General features: G+C 37.9%; 1 protein-coding gene across 1 annotated transcript; it reads right to left on the bottom strand.

Moving 5' to 3' along the window:
- Positions 1-675: 675 nt before the first annotated feature.
- On the bottom strand, positions 676-5,825 carry LOC148406219 (gap junction beta-4 protein-like). The gene is made up of 3 exons (XM_088405313.1): positions 5,680-5,825; positions 2,742-3,169; positions 676-1,824 (listed from the first exon to the last, which is right to left on the bottom strand). Exons 2-3 carry the CDS (start codon positions 3,129-3,131, stop codon positions 1,357-1,359), a joined length of 858 nt encoding a protein of 285 aa, XP_088261439.1. The 5' UTR covers positions 3,132-3,169; positions 5,680-5,825; the 3' UTR covers positions 676-1,356.
- Between the last annotated feature and the right edge of the window lie 8,286 nt (positions 5,826-14,111).

Consider the following 14,111-nt stretch of genomic DNA (forward strand, 5'->3'; position numbering starts at 1 on the left):
CGCCTTATAATCCGGTGCGCCTTATAGTACTGAAAATACGATATCTTACTAAAAGTACTAGAAGAATGTAGATCCTCCAATTAAGTTGAAAAAAATATTATTTATAGATTTTCTGAATTGTAGATTACCATTGGCATTATGAATAAATGTTGATAAAATTATTTGGTAAGCAAAAAAACATTTATGATATAGATTCATGCACCATCTGCCCAGATAACCGTTCTGCGCATCTTGGTATTTTCACACTCATGTCAGTCAATCAAAAAACATTTGCAAAAATTTGTAAAACAATGACCACATCAATAACTGACTCCGTTTCAGACTAGTAGCATGAATAACATCAATATGATGATGCATAATTGCATAAAAAGGGGCTATTTTTGATATCCCAATAATCCAGTGCTTCTCACCTATTTTTTGCAAAGCCCCCCCCCCAGGAAAGAGAAACCATTTTCCCCTCCCACACACACACACACACTTGGTGCAGTGATTCTAAATAAAGTCTTTATGTTTAAAAAATGTGTAATTATACCATTTTTTAACATCAACAAAATAAATTGTCACATCCTCCGCTAATTGTGTCTTCTGTTCCAGATTGAGTTCTCCTACCGCCACAAGGGGGCGGGGTCACCGGCCACACACTGGGATACAGTATTAAGTCAAGTATGAAACAAATGGCCTTGGAATGCTTTTATTCTGAAGTTCCTCCTGGAAGCAAAGTCATGACAACAATCTACCATTTGATCATCTTAATTTTCCAGCGTGAGCAGCAATCAATGTAAACAACACCGTACTCATGTCTTCTAAATTGAAGGTCTCTTTTTCATTTTTATCATGTAGTGCAAAGTCATGAGAACGACCAGCAACAGCTCGGCGTTCCACGTGTTGACGGCCATTGACTCAATGGCCCCCCTAAGTCACTAGAACAAAAATATTTACAAAATCGAAAGTGGACCTTCAAGGATAAACTTAAATTTAGTTGGGGCAAGTATATTGTAGTATAATCTTGACTAAAATAACCAAATGTTCCACAATTACGCTTCTTAATCACGTACACACAGAACTGCTTATAGAACTGCTTTCGGTTTCTCATTGAAGCAGAAACAGAAGCCCACCAGGAAATCCAGATTATTACTCCAGGCCTGATACAGTGACACAGATATTAGATGCATTTTTTTTTTATTTTCAATGCATAGAGTAAATGCCTCGCGCTGCTCGTGTTATGTACTTACATGCACAGATGATGCCTTCGAGCAAAAAGTCGTTACGTTCATTTACAAGTCATCAGTGAATTGATGAATAGTTCTACATTTCTGAACAGCTGCCGTCCACAGAGTCTGAGAGCTTCTTTGCTCCTTAAATGTTCTCCACCTTGCCATTTTCATGTTTTGAATCCATTTTTGGCTCTTTGACCACACTGTCCGTCGGCATGTTATTGAGGTTGTGAATAGAGGCAGTGGTATCTATTCGGATGGAGGATTTGGATCTAAACTCGGACCTGGGTGGCGCCAGCTGGGTCATTTCGTGCTTTTCTGCAAACATCATGCTCCTCTGTTCTCTTATCTTTCTCCTATGTTTTAGGAGGCGCTTGCAGATGAAGTAAATCATCTCGCAGATGCACATGAGGATGCAGACCACTGAGGAGACCACCATGAAGAGAGTGAAGATTTTTTTCTCGGTAGGTCGGGAAATGAAGCAGTCCACCGTGTTGGGGCAAGGCTCCAAAGAACACTTGGACACCCGGGGAAGGTCAAAGCCGTTGTATATATAATGGAGGATGTACAGGAAGCCAGCGTCAAAGCTCGCCTTGAAAATTAGGCTGACCTGATGGGAAAAAAACAGGACGCACTTTATTTCACTTAACCATTCAATGGAACTTTTACTACTGCAGATGCAGTATTCGCTTTAAGGATGTTGATAGAAAAGTGCAGAGAAGGTCACAGGATTGTGTTTGTGGAGATTTGGAGAAAGCTTATGACAGGGTGTCCAGGGATGACATGTGGTGTTGTATGAGGAAGTCTGGAGTGACAGAAAAGTATGTTAGAACAGTGCAGGACATGTATGAGAGCAGTAAGACAGTGGTGAGATGTTCAGTAGATGTGACAGAAGAGTTCCAGGTGGAGATGGGACTGCATCAGGGATCTTCTCTGAGCCCTTTTTTGGTGTGCTATGGTGATGGACAGACTGAAAGATGAGTTAGACAATCATCTCCATGGACTATGATGTTTGCAGATGACATTGTGATCCGTAGTGGGAGTAGGTGGAGGAGAAGCTAGAGGTTGGCCCTGGAAAACAGAGGAATGAAGATGTGAAGTGCGTGTGCAGGCAGGCTGGAACGGTTGGAGAAAAGTATCAGGTGTGATGTGTGATAGAAGAATTTCAGCTAAATTGAAAGGAAGGTGAACAGGAAAGGAAAGACAGGAAGCAGAGCTGGATGTAGCAGAGATGAAGATGCTGAGGTTCTCTTTTGGAGTGACCAAGATGGAGTGGGTCAGAAATTAAGAGCACATGTTGGAGATTTGGGAGATGGGCCAGACTGAGATGGTTCTGACATGTCCAGAGACGAGAGAGTGGTTACGTAGGTAGGAGGTCTAAAGAGAAGACCAAGAGAAGGTTCATAGATGTAGTTGGAGTGAGAGAAGAGGATGCAGGAGACAGTTGATTCGCCGTGACGACGCCTGAAGGGAAAAACCTGAAAGGAGAAGAAGATTCAATGAAACTTTTCCGTCTCTCATCCTTACCAAGTAGGTCCACCAAAGACCTCCGCGTTTCTTCCCGGGATTAGCGTACAGATGAGCTCCCTTGTGTGAGGTGGTGTACGCCAAATCTTTCTTCTCACGATATTTCACGTGACACGTCACCATTAGTGATGGACATGTGACAAAGATGAGCTGCAAGGCCCACAGGCGAATGTGGGAGATGGGGAAGACGGAATCGTAGCAAACGTTGCTGCACCCCGGCTGGGCCGTGTTGCAGATGAAATCCTTGCTCTCGTCGCCCCACACTCGCTGAGCCGCCACCACGAACACCAACACCCGGAAAACGAAAACCATGGAGAGCCAAACGCGGCCGAACGCCGTGGAGTATTTGTTGACCCCGCTGAGCAGGGCCTCCAAAGCGGACCAGTTCATGGTTGCTCCAGATGAAGGAAGTGCTCGATGGGATAACCCTGAGTTTGGGAAACACAAGTGAAAAACAGCGGAGAAGGTTACAAGCTCTACTTTTTCAAACCAACAGTTGAAGACGGGAGCGTTGGAAAAAAGAAAACAAAAGGTCTGTTTTCCCGGGTGATTTTGTAATACTCTCTAATTCCACGAAGAAAAAAAAACAGGGAGAATGGATCTGGTGAAAAATGAAAAGGTTTATAGAAGTAACACCTTGATCTCAGATACGACAGAACTTAGAGTCAGAATTCAGGGCATAGTCTAAATTTGGAATTCTGAAAATGGTCAGAATTTCGAGTGTTAGTCAGATTTCTGGGGATGAATTTTGCCTTCAAAGTCAGAGTTCTGAGAATAAAGTCCGAATTCTGACTAATATAAGAATTGACTTGATTTTAAAAGAAGTGAAAGTGCAAATGGTCAGAATTCTCACTTTTATTGGTCAGATTTTTGCGAATGAATTAAATATTCCAATAAAAGTGAGAATTTAATGAACTTCAAAGTCAATACTTTGAGAATAAAGTCTGAATTCTGACCAAAGTAATAATTTATTTCGTTTTAAAGTCAGAATTCTGCAAAAAGCTAGAATTCTTTCGAATCAGAATTCTCATTATTTTCAGAATTTCAAGAATTGACTTAATTTTCAAGTCAAAATTTTGAATTTTCTAGTCATTAAGTCAGTCAGTTTCAACATGAGAATTTTGAGCTTAAAGAAAAAAAAAAAGAATTCTGGAACAAAGCGAGAGTCCTCCCAACCTTTTAATCTTCAGCTGAAAAACAAATTCTCCTGAACTGAAAACAAATGTCTGAAATATGGAAAATAAAATATTGTATACCGGAAAACAGAAAATGGTGCAGAAGCCAAGAAATAAAAAAACATTAAAAAGAGTTCTAAAGCCAAGAAAAAAATAAAAATTGTCCTAAAAAAAAGCCCACAAATAAATTACGTAAAAAAAAAAAAAATCCAAGTGACCACCAAAATTACAGTTAGCACTTAGACATAAACATTTGGTAGAAATTGGGAAATCTAGGCTTACTCTCGAATGGCTGGACTATTACAGGTCGATCTAGTCTATCATTTCTTTTCTTTTTTTTAAATTTTATAAGTAAGGGTATGTGTGGATAAATATATGTATATTCCATAAATTAGCTCAAAATAATGTTTGGTACCTTACTAGTGCCTTTTAAAAGTTTCAATTTCCCATGCCGGACCAGTATTTATTATGCAATAGTTTTAAGGCTTGTCCCACTTGTTGTCATAACAGCTTTAATTGATCACATCATGATACCTCATTCTTCCGTCTACCAGTTTCAGCTGTTGTGCCAAAGGCATGTTTGAAATGCCAAGAAAACCAAAAGGGTTAGACATATTTGCGACATTAATGTGAGAGAACGCCCAAATTTTGCTAAGCTGTAACACAAAATATTTGCATTGCATTTGCTTCTTTTTTGTTTTGCTTCCATTTTAAAAATTGCATTTAGAACATACCTTTTAACTCATTCGTTTCCAGCCTTGTTAAAACGTATGTATCTTTGACGTCTATAATCGTTCATGGCAGTGAACGGGTTAAGTGAAGTTTTCCAAAAAAAAAAAAGTATTGGTTGAAATAGAAAGTAAAACTGAGGCTAATGTGATGTAAGAAAATTCCTGGGGCAGGTGAGACACAACAAGACGAATGGAAACAAAACAAAACAAAACAAAAAGTCAAGAATCCAAAAGTGCAAATATCCTTTTTTTTGTTTGTTTTTGGACCACGTCAAATCCGAAGTCATAATATTTGAAAACCACAGCGTATGTGTTTCAAAATGATTTTCAAGCACATGCTGCATGTTGTCTTAATAAATAAACAAATACATATACATCTGAGGAGGAATATTTGCATGTTTTTAAACCCTGTGTGCGATTATGTAAAACGAGCGCATACACCACATTGATTGTTCAGTGGCCTGTCATACTGGTCCAGCAAGTTGCTTTTCTATTCATCACTAAGATCATGTTATGTTTGACTCAACAGGTGCGGTCTTCGCCGTCAGACATTTTTTTTTCCCTCAACGGCCCGCAGATGCACTTGGATCAAAAGAAACTATGCAGAAAATGTATGTCTTAACGTAAATGGTTTTCTTTTCCTTTTTTTACTGCACTGTATTTTTTATTTATTTATTTTATTTAACAACCAAGCACCCACGGATTAGTGTTAGCAAAAAGTCTGAATAAAAACAAGTAATCGTAAATTATGTGATTTTATTTGGTGAAATGAGAAGTATAACCAAACACCGGATAAATAACCCTTGACATTTTTTTTTCTCGTCATTATGCCTCAACTGTATACTTTAGCCACATAACAAAAGCGATTTACTTGCAAAACCTTCATTGAAAAGAGAATTAAAAAAAGCCACATGATTACGTTTAATATCAACATTGGAGTGTAATATGGTATCAAATATTTAAAAGAACTAATTATACAGATGTGGTAAAATCCTGGAAGCATGACGGAACTTTATGACAGTTTCAACTTACCTTCACCCTAACTTGACAGGGAAGACTCGAAAATGCCATGTACTTGACAAAGACGGGCTCCGGGCTGCTATTTAAAACTCGAGTTTTGCTGGCTTGCTGGTGATGTGTTGGGCGGAGCTTCAACCTCCGAGTGAGCTTGTTTTCCTCGAGAGACGTGGTATAAATATACGCACAGTATATCTAGTACAGGGAAGGTCAAACGGGTGTGGACCCTCACCCACACTCATGGCACTCGCTTCTTTTTTTTGAAAAACAAACAAACAAACAAAAAAAACACACTCTACTGAGCGGATGAAAGATGTAATACCAAAATCAAACACAGGAGGGCAGTCGTTGATCATGAAACGTTCACCACAAGGAGGCGAGATTTATGAAGAAGAGCGTGTTGGCCTTCACAGCATCGATCTCAAAAGCAGTTGACAAACACGATTTTTTTCCTCATTACAAATCTTGGAAGGTTTTTTTTTTTTATTAAGTGCAGAAAATGTTAGTAAATGTGTGTCGTTTAAAAACTGATATAACTGATATAATCAAGGCTTACTGAGGTTAGAAATGCGTTTGGGAACTTAATTGGACAAACAGGTGTTTGCAATGAATACGGAACGTTGTCACTGCGATTTCATTTAAAAGGTGAGTGAAACATTTTTTTAAAATTTGTGAATTTGAGTAACATTGTCAACATAATTGCAGTGTAATTTTAAGAGTAAGTTACTAAGTAAGTTGGTGTTTATGGAAGTGAGCACAAAAAGACCTGTTGCAATTTGTTTGTTTGCTGTTCAGCAGTTTTGTGCAATTTTTGAAAGGGATTGTTTAGTGTTTTTCGAAAAGCATTTCGAAATGCAAACATATTACGATGCTATTCAGGACACAGTTTTGATTTAAAATAAACAAAACAAAACACATTTGCCCTTATAAAATAAAACTCCATCTTATGTGATTTTTTTTTTTTTGGACAGATATATGTTGCCTAAAATTTATTAGACACACATATACATCGGTGGGTAAACAAACAAAAATTCAACATGATGCACATCTATTTATATTGTATTTATTTATTGTATTTGGATAACAGCCCCTGAGAAGGAAAAAAAATGATATCGGCTCTACTAAAACAAACAAACAAACAAAAAACACTCTGAAATCGGACTTGTTTTCAAATTAACCGAATATGGCACACCAATGCACCAATGGAAAATCTTTTTTTAAATATTGTAATATTTTTAATTCAACAAAGTATTCCTCAATCATCAACATATTAAAAAAAATCAGCATGAAAATGAAACAACATGCAAATCTCAAACGGTGTTCAGTAAAACTACTTCAATAAAGTTTGAGTTTCCATGTCATATTTTCAGCTATACTGAAAATGAATTTTGCGACAAAATATGAACCACCGTTGGTTGAATATTCAAGCGCCAAAATGTGTCATATGCTGCTTGTAGTGGAAATAATTAGAGCAATTATTTTATTCCAAATTGCTTCGTGTGACTAATGTATGCAGCTTTATTTTAGTCGTAAAGCTTTTATGTTGCATATCAGACATCCATTTTGTTTAGCACTATACCACTAAAATGAAATAAAGAAGAAATAAACGTGCATTTGACAGTAAATGCCACATCTGAAAATATACTACAAAGTTTATTATTAGAAACTGAGAGGTTGGTGAGTTTAGTTTAGCCCTGGGTAGTGATAAAATCTTTACTCATACCGCTTTATCACATACAATAAAAATTAAGAGTTGTACTTGAACTTCACTTATTTGTTCAAACTTTATAATGCAGGAGACTTTTAAATGAACGGTTAAATCAGCTTGAGCAGCGATGTCATATGTATTTTTATTTTTTTTGTTTATGAGAAGAGGGAACGTCAACCAAAATAAGACTCCTTTTTTTTTTTCCCACGGCACCGCCTTCAAAATTTTGCCAAGTGTTCTCATAAGTGAAGAGAACTTTATTTTGTTTTATTTACATTCCTTTGTGCTGTCAGTTGAATGACAAACACACCCTCTGCAACAGCCAATGCACCCCCCCAAAAAAAAAAAAAAAAAAAAAGAAAATCACTATCCAACCTCTTCCAAGTTATTTGGAGATAAAATCATAACATACTGTAGGACATTATTGTGTATGTATGATAAAACAAAAACAGAAAAAAAGGAAAGAGTTTTGATTAAAATCGCCTTCAAAGCTTTGACTACTTTGCCAGAGTCACAAAGCAAGATTTACCACATAGTTACTTTTAATTGCTGCATCAGATTTTATAGGCTTTAAGACTTAGTCTACAGTAATACTAGTTAATGGCCTCTAGAGGCTGCTATTGTTCCACTCTTGCCCATAAAACACAGCAAGAAGGGAACTAAAACTCCAGACAGAAAAAAAAGAATTAAAAAAAATGCTCTTTTGCATCTGCATCATCTATTATATGAAAAACCACACTTATCTTTCCACATGATTTAATTGCACGTACTCACAGATTTCAGCCTTCTTGGTTAAACGTTACTCAGACATGACTCAAAAGAAACAAAAAAAGACATTCAACAAGCGCTGTTGTTCTTGATGCTTCTCTTATGAAAAAAATCTTCAACATAATGCCTTGGATCAAAATAGCTTGCCATATAGCCTGTCCTAATACTGAGTCTGAAGCGTAATATTACTTTGAATGAGACTCCTGGGTGAGCCGCACACACACAGTCAGATAGTATTGGTCTGAAAAAACACACAAACAAAACACACTGGTTTTGAAAAGCTTATTTATTTATTATTAATAGAACCACACAGGCTCGGGGAGAACATGCAAACTCCAAACAGGCAGGCTGGAGCCAGTATATATTTATATATATTATATATATATATATATATATATATATATATATATATAATATACACACATCAAATGTGAAATGCTAGAGGGTTTTCGTAGAAAGCATGAAGTGCTTAGACAAATCCAAGCAATAATAAAGTCAGGTTATCCTCTAAATAGGTTTAACGGAACTTTAATTGAAGCTCTGTGATGGATAATACCTTTGTGGTTTGTTGCGTTCCAAGGGTGGACATTTTTGTGAATAGATTGCTTATTTGGAACATATTCCGTTCAACTCAGCCAAGTTTAACCTCTGCAGACTACTGCTTTGTGTTGGAAACTTTTTTCATTGTTTATTGTTTTTTCCTTTGGTGCAATTATGCAGCAAATATATATATATATATATATATATATATATATATATATATATATATATATATATTAGAACACTTTGAGATTCTATGCCATAGGGCGTATTTGATCTGTGAGGAGAAGCTACCAACTAAATATTGGCTTTTTCTGAAGTGGCCTTGATTGAAATTCTATTGATGTACTCGGTGGAAAGATCTTAAACATGCAGTTTGAAGAAGGAACCCCTCAAAGTTGAGGCAGCCGCAACTTTTTGCTTACAAGGTGTAAGCCAAATTCTCCGTCCACTTTTTGACCAGGACTCACAGAAATGTTTGGATTTGGAGTGAGGCTCATCAGTGTTGAATGCTTTATTTATTTTTTTATTTATTCTGATGGGGAATGGACAAAAACAAAGGGAATGGACAAAAAAATGGTTACTATTTTTTTAATTTAATTTTTCTATTAATTATTTGATGAGGTTTCATCATTGAGAGAGGCAGAAGACAAAACTATGGTCAGTCAGAATTCTCAATATGACTGTCAGGTTGTTATTCGTCAAATATTTTTGATAATCGTTCAAAGACCTGTAATTGTCCAAATTTCCCATAATTTCAGCCTGTCAACAATAGTATTATTTTAATCCTTTATTGCATGTAGGTAATACCTATGTTGTGTGTGGAAACGCTGCCACCCGATGGTCACAGTTGTCACTACAGCGCTCAATTGGCTTATATTAGGGAAACAAGTCAAGGGTGTCAGCTACCCTCCATAAAAAAAAACACATTTGACGAGAACCTTTTTACTTAGTATCGGTATTACTATTTTAAAGACGAGAATTCTTGTCCATGGCACTGAAAGCGTTAAAGAGGACTATCAAAATGGTGAGAATAAAACTGCCATGTTGTCAATTAGATCAATGGTCTTGACAATGTCATTACCAAAAGACTGTGGCCTACTTTTACCGTGTCGTAGTAAAGAGTTTATGATGTACTTTTTACAGGAACACACAAACGAGAGTGATTCCATGCACTGCTGACATCACACTGAGGATGTTCAGTCAAGTGAACGGCAATCACGACCTCACCACTCACGTTTACAAGAGCCGTGTTTTACGGAAAGCTCGAAATATCCACCTATCAGAAAATGACGCTTGTCAACAAGCTTTGATGTCGCGGATGTGGAGTGTTTGGCTGCCAAATACACTTTGACAAATAATGTCAGCGCTTCACCTGGAAACGCTCGGCTTCACGCTGCGCACCTCTTCACGCAAATCAGACGTGACAATTCGGGTTTTAATTCGAGTGTATTTCCGAGAGGAATGAGTCCGTTTTTTTTTTTTGTTCAACTTTTTCTTTTTCGCCCTCGATTCCAAAGGTTCCGCCACCCCTAATGCGTTTTCCACGTAACCCCATTTGAAAAGCGCTGCCTCAGAATATGCTGCACAGCTTTGATTGTGTTTGGCTTCAAATGACTCAGCGAGTAACCATATGTGCGCTCGAGTGTCATTCATTAAAAGAACATCGCCGGAAACAAGGGCTTGAAGATTTGCTTGGTTATAACCGGGATGCTCGGCCACGGAGAGGCGCTCAAATCAATCTCAGGGAGATGCTTGCCAAAATCCTTCAAATGATGAACAGATTGGCTTGATTATTCTAGACGGCAACACCAATCAACGATTGCCTCGGCAGGTTTAACATGTAACTCATTTTAGGTTTTTTTTTTTGGGTGCGCATTGAAGTGCAATACAACAGCTTGTTGAAAATTACTTAAGATCCTGCACATGGTGAAGTGTCTTCTTCAACAAATTAGTGAGGACCCCTTTAAGAAACACCTGTTCGTTTGTGGTTTATCAAAAGAATGCTGAGTTTTTTTTTTTTTTCTTCCCAAGCTGGAGCTTATTTAATTGTCGCAAATCTGGTAGAAGCAGCAACTCTGGGGTGTTGGTTTTTGAATTTCAAGTACGGTGGTAGATCATCTGTTTTCCGAAACGGGTGGATTGATTTGGAATTTTCGACGTTTCATAAATAATGGATCGGGCTTCAACCGCAGTTTTTTATTATTTACAATATTTCAGCAGCACATTGGCAGCGTTGAACACATTGACAGAAAAACATTTAAAACTTTTGAAAAATTTTCTGCTGGTAGCTTATGTGTGTGTGCAGCATAACAGCTAACTGCTGCATCACCATGTTTGCTTTGAATCCCGAGCCTTCAGGTTCCAACTTTATTTTCTCCTCAATCGGCATTTTTCCTTTAAATGTATCGAGGATCCAAATCATCTTGTTTGATTTGTCAATCCAGTTTTTTTCGACGGCTTCTGAGATGGCAAGATAATGTCGAATTTTACAGATACAGCCAATGAGGAAGAGTGTTCATATCGCGGCTTAGCATCGGATTTATTGCACGAGGCGGAGCACTTTATCAACCATATCAGCAAAGTTCATATCGATCCTCTGTGTCGGGCAGGTTGAGGTCACTGAACATGTCTTTAGGTGATACTCAAACATGAGCCAGGGCTAATGTGGCACGCTATAAATCGTTTTTCGTCACCTTTTACCGTTTAGGTAAACTACAGTGAATTGGCAAACTGCAAGGTTTCATACACCATTTTTTTTTTTTTTGGAATGTGTTTGCAAAATAATTGAAACTTATTTCTTTATTTTTGCAAAAACCTTTAAATTTACAGTACTTGTAGGCAGTTGGACCCCTTGATGCGATAGGGTATTATTGCTAAATATTTTTACATGGAGAGAATCATAACACCATGAGAAATAATATTAAAAGATCTTTATTTTTTACCATAATGGTAAAATGTAAGCAAACTACCCTATTTTTTTTGTTTTTAACATTTAACGTAACCCATGACATTAAAGAAAAATAATACATTTTGACTATCATGTGACAGTGCATCATAATACAACAGAATTTGTTTATGCATGCCTAGTTTTTGCAGTTTATCACTGCAGTACGACATCACCATTTTTAGACAAAAATTGGCTCTGCGTTTGAAATAATTTGTTAATTTGTGTCTTTGAACAAGTTTTCCAGTCAAGATTTGTTTTCCCAGAGATTAGGAGTTCCATGCAGGTACTCTTCGACACGTTCCTTACCATCATTTTCTGGACCAGTACGAGCAATACACTCTTAAGTTGTCGACGGTACCAATTTTGTTTGTTCTTCTGATCCACAACCCTTTCTAAGAAATAAAAGAGAGTGACCAATTATTTTAGAGAAAAAAACTACTTATTTGAATGTAGCATTTCCCTTAAAGTTTTGCGAAACGTGCGTTTCTTTTTTTTAATTCTTTTGCATTGTAACTTGTTGTTCATCATCGTACTGTAAAACCGCCCCATACTAGCGCTGGCAAGTTCCAATCCCTTGAAATACGACCATATATGGTACCTTGCTTTCCCATTCTTAGAACATTTCACTGCTTTTAGAATTTATTTACATTTCCATTGTTTTAGTTCCTTTAAAAGTCAACGCAAGTATTGGCGTTATGCATTTTTACGTCGAAGCCAAGCCATTCTCCAAATAGCGTGTCTCGGATGGGAGATCCTTTAACCTTGTGCTTTATTGTCTTGGGTCTGGAAAATAGCTTTTATTCCAGGGTGAAGATGAGATAAGGCAGTGTCAGGGATAGCGGCCCCTTTGCCTTTTCCACCGGCCGCTGCGGGCTCATCGCAGCCCAGACAACGGACATTACGTCCCTCCCTCCCTCCCTCGCCCCGTCGTCGATAGATTTTCTCCCCATTGTCACTTTCATTACATCTGACACTTTGGTGCTTTGACTTTCATGTTCTTCAACTTTTTCCCCAGCGCTCTGGACTTCACCCATCTTCATTATCTTGTCGTTTAACCATTTCTGAGTTGGCTGCGATCATTTATCATTCTGCCGCGGTTGAGATGCGTACTTTTTACAAGCCACTGAGAGAACACACTGCGGTCCATTCGGGATCCACCTTGCATTACTTTGTGCGGCGTACTTGTCCCACACAAGGAATGTTCCGCGGAGTTCCATTCGGTGTCACGTCTGGTGATCCTCGTCCATAATTTGCTTACCCTCAATGACTATGTCCAACTGACACTTGAGCTGTAAGTGCTCCATGCCGGCCAAGGCCTTCTCGCTATAAATTGTACCCGGGCTGAAGATGGAGGACATCTTGGTGACAGTCTGATGCTTTCGGGTGTCATTAAGAGCTATCTCTTTGTTCCAGGAAGTAGTTGGATTCCAGCAGTCCCCAAAAAATTAATTAATTATTCTTAACTCTCTCCGAGTCCCGAGAATTTCAATGTGCCACACCCTATGCCACACAGGTGTTTTGACTCATTCAAGCAACCTTACCAAGTCCTAGTGTCCTCAGTGGAGGACATTGGCTTTTTCCAGTAATGTCTTGCATTTGGGTGGTATGCATTTAAGCTTTGCTACCTTGTTGAGGCAAAATGGACGAGGTGATGGTACAAATTTGTAAGATTGGTCTTATTCAAAGTCATTACTTAACTGTGCTTTCTAGGCCATTATTTAATATCAGTCCCCTTTTTTCCACGTGCAATTAATAACTTTGGGGGTTGCATTTTTTTTAAATAAGCTTTTATTTTAGTTTACTCTGTCAGCCTGCACAAAGAAAACATAAAATAACATACACAAAATGGTGTTTCTTGTGAGGTGTCACATCAAATACCAACCGGATTTCTAGCACAGTTGCTATACTGTTATACCCTTCAGCTTTTTTTTTCTTCTTTCGACTTTAACAAGGATGATCTTCTGTGAATCTCGACCCACTTGAGCAACAACGTGAACTCCAGTGTGGAGCTTGCTGTAAGTAATTAATGCGCTAAGCATATTTAGTGGACATTTATGTCACATCCCCAGTTCAAGTATGCAAAGGTTACAGCTTCTCTAGACAATTAAAAAAAAAAGGCTACATGAATAGAAGACCTTCACAACGTAGGTTTGCATGTGAATAAATTGTATGTTCTGTGGCGTCACTATAGTCTTTTATTGCATAAAAGATGAGAAGCTGTGCTGTGAAGCGGGATTTATTTGAACTGCCTTCAGGGGCCAAAATTGACGAACTGCAAACCTTTGCTTGGAAATGTCTTATTATTGTAGAACCTGTAGCTTGTGTCTCTGCAATCGATTCCAGATTAGATTGTTTTAAAAAAAAAAATGTCATGGAGTCCTCACTTTTTTTGCGGATGTGTGTATGTAATTTTGGGCTTTTACTGGATCCCATTTCTGTGTTTTGGCGTCCGTGACTTGGATTTTGTCTGTCAATTCAGCC

The sequence above is a fragment of the Hippichthys cyanospilos genome, chromosome 21, assembly GCF_059441005.1.
Source record: "Hippichthys cyanospilos isolate Australia breed blue-spotted pipefish chromosome 21, RoL_Hcya_1.0, whole genome shotgun sequence".
Taxonomy (NCBI): domain Eukaryota; kingdom Metazoa; phylum Chordata; class Actinopteri; order Syngnathiformes; family Syngnathidae; genus Hippichthys; species Hippichthys cyanospilos.

Bases quoted from the DNA above. Each gene is read 5' to 3' on its own strand.
- LOC148406219 (XM_088405313.1), bottom strand. From the start codon at position 3,131: ATGAACTGGTCCGCTTTGGAGGCCCTGCTCAGCGGGGTCAACAAATAC. The intron at 1,825-2,741 runs GTAAGGATGAGA...TTTTCCCATCAG, and splicing joins GTCTTTGGTGGACCTACTTG to GTCAGCCTAATTTTCAAGGC.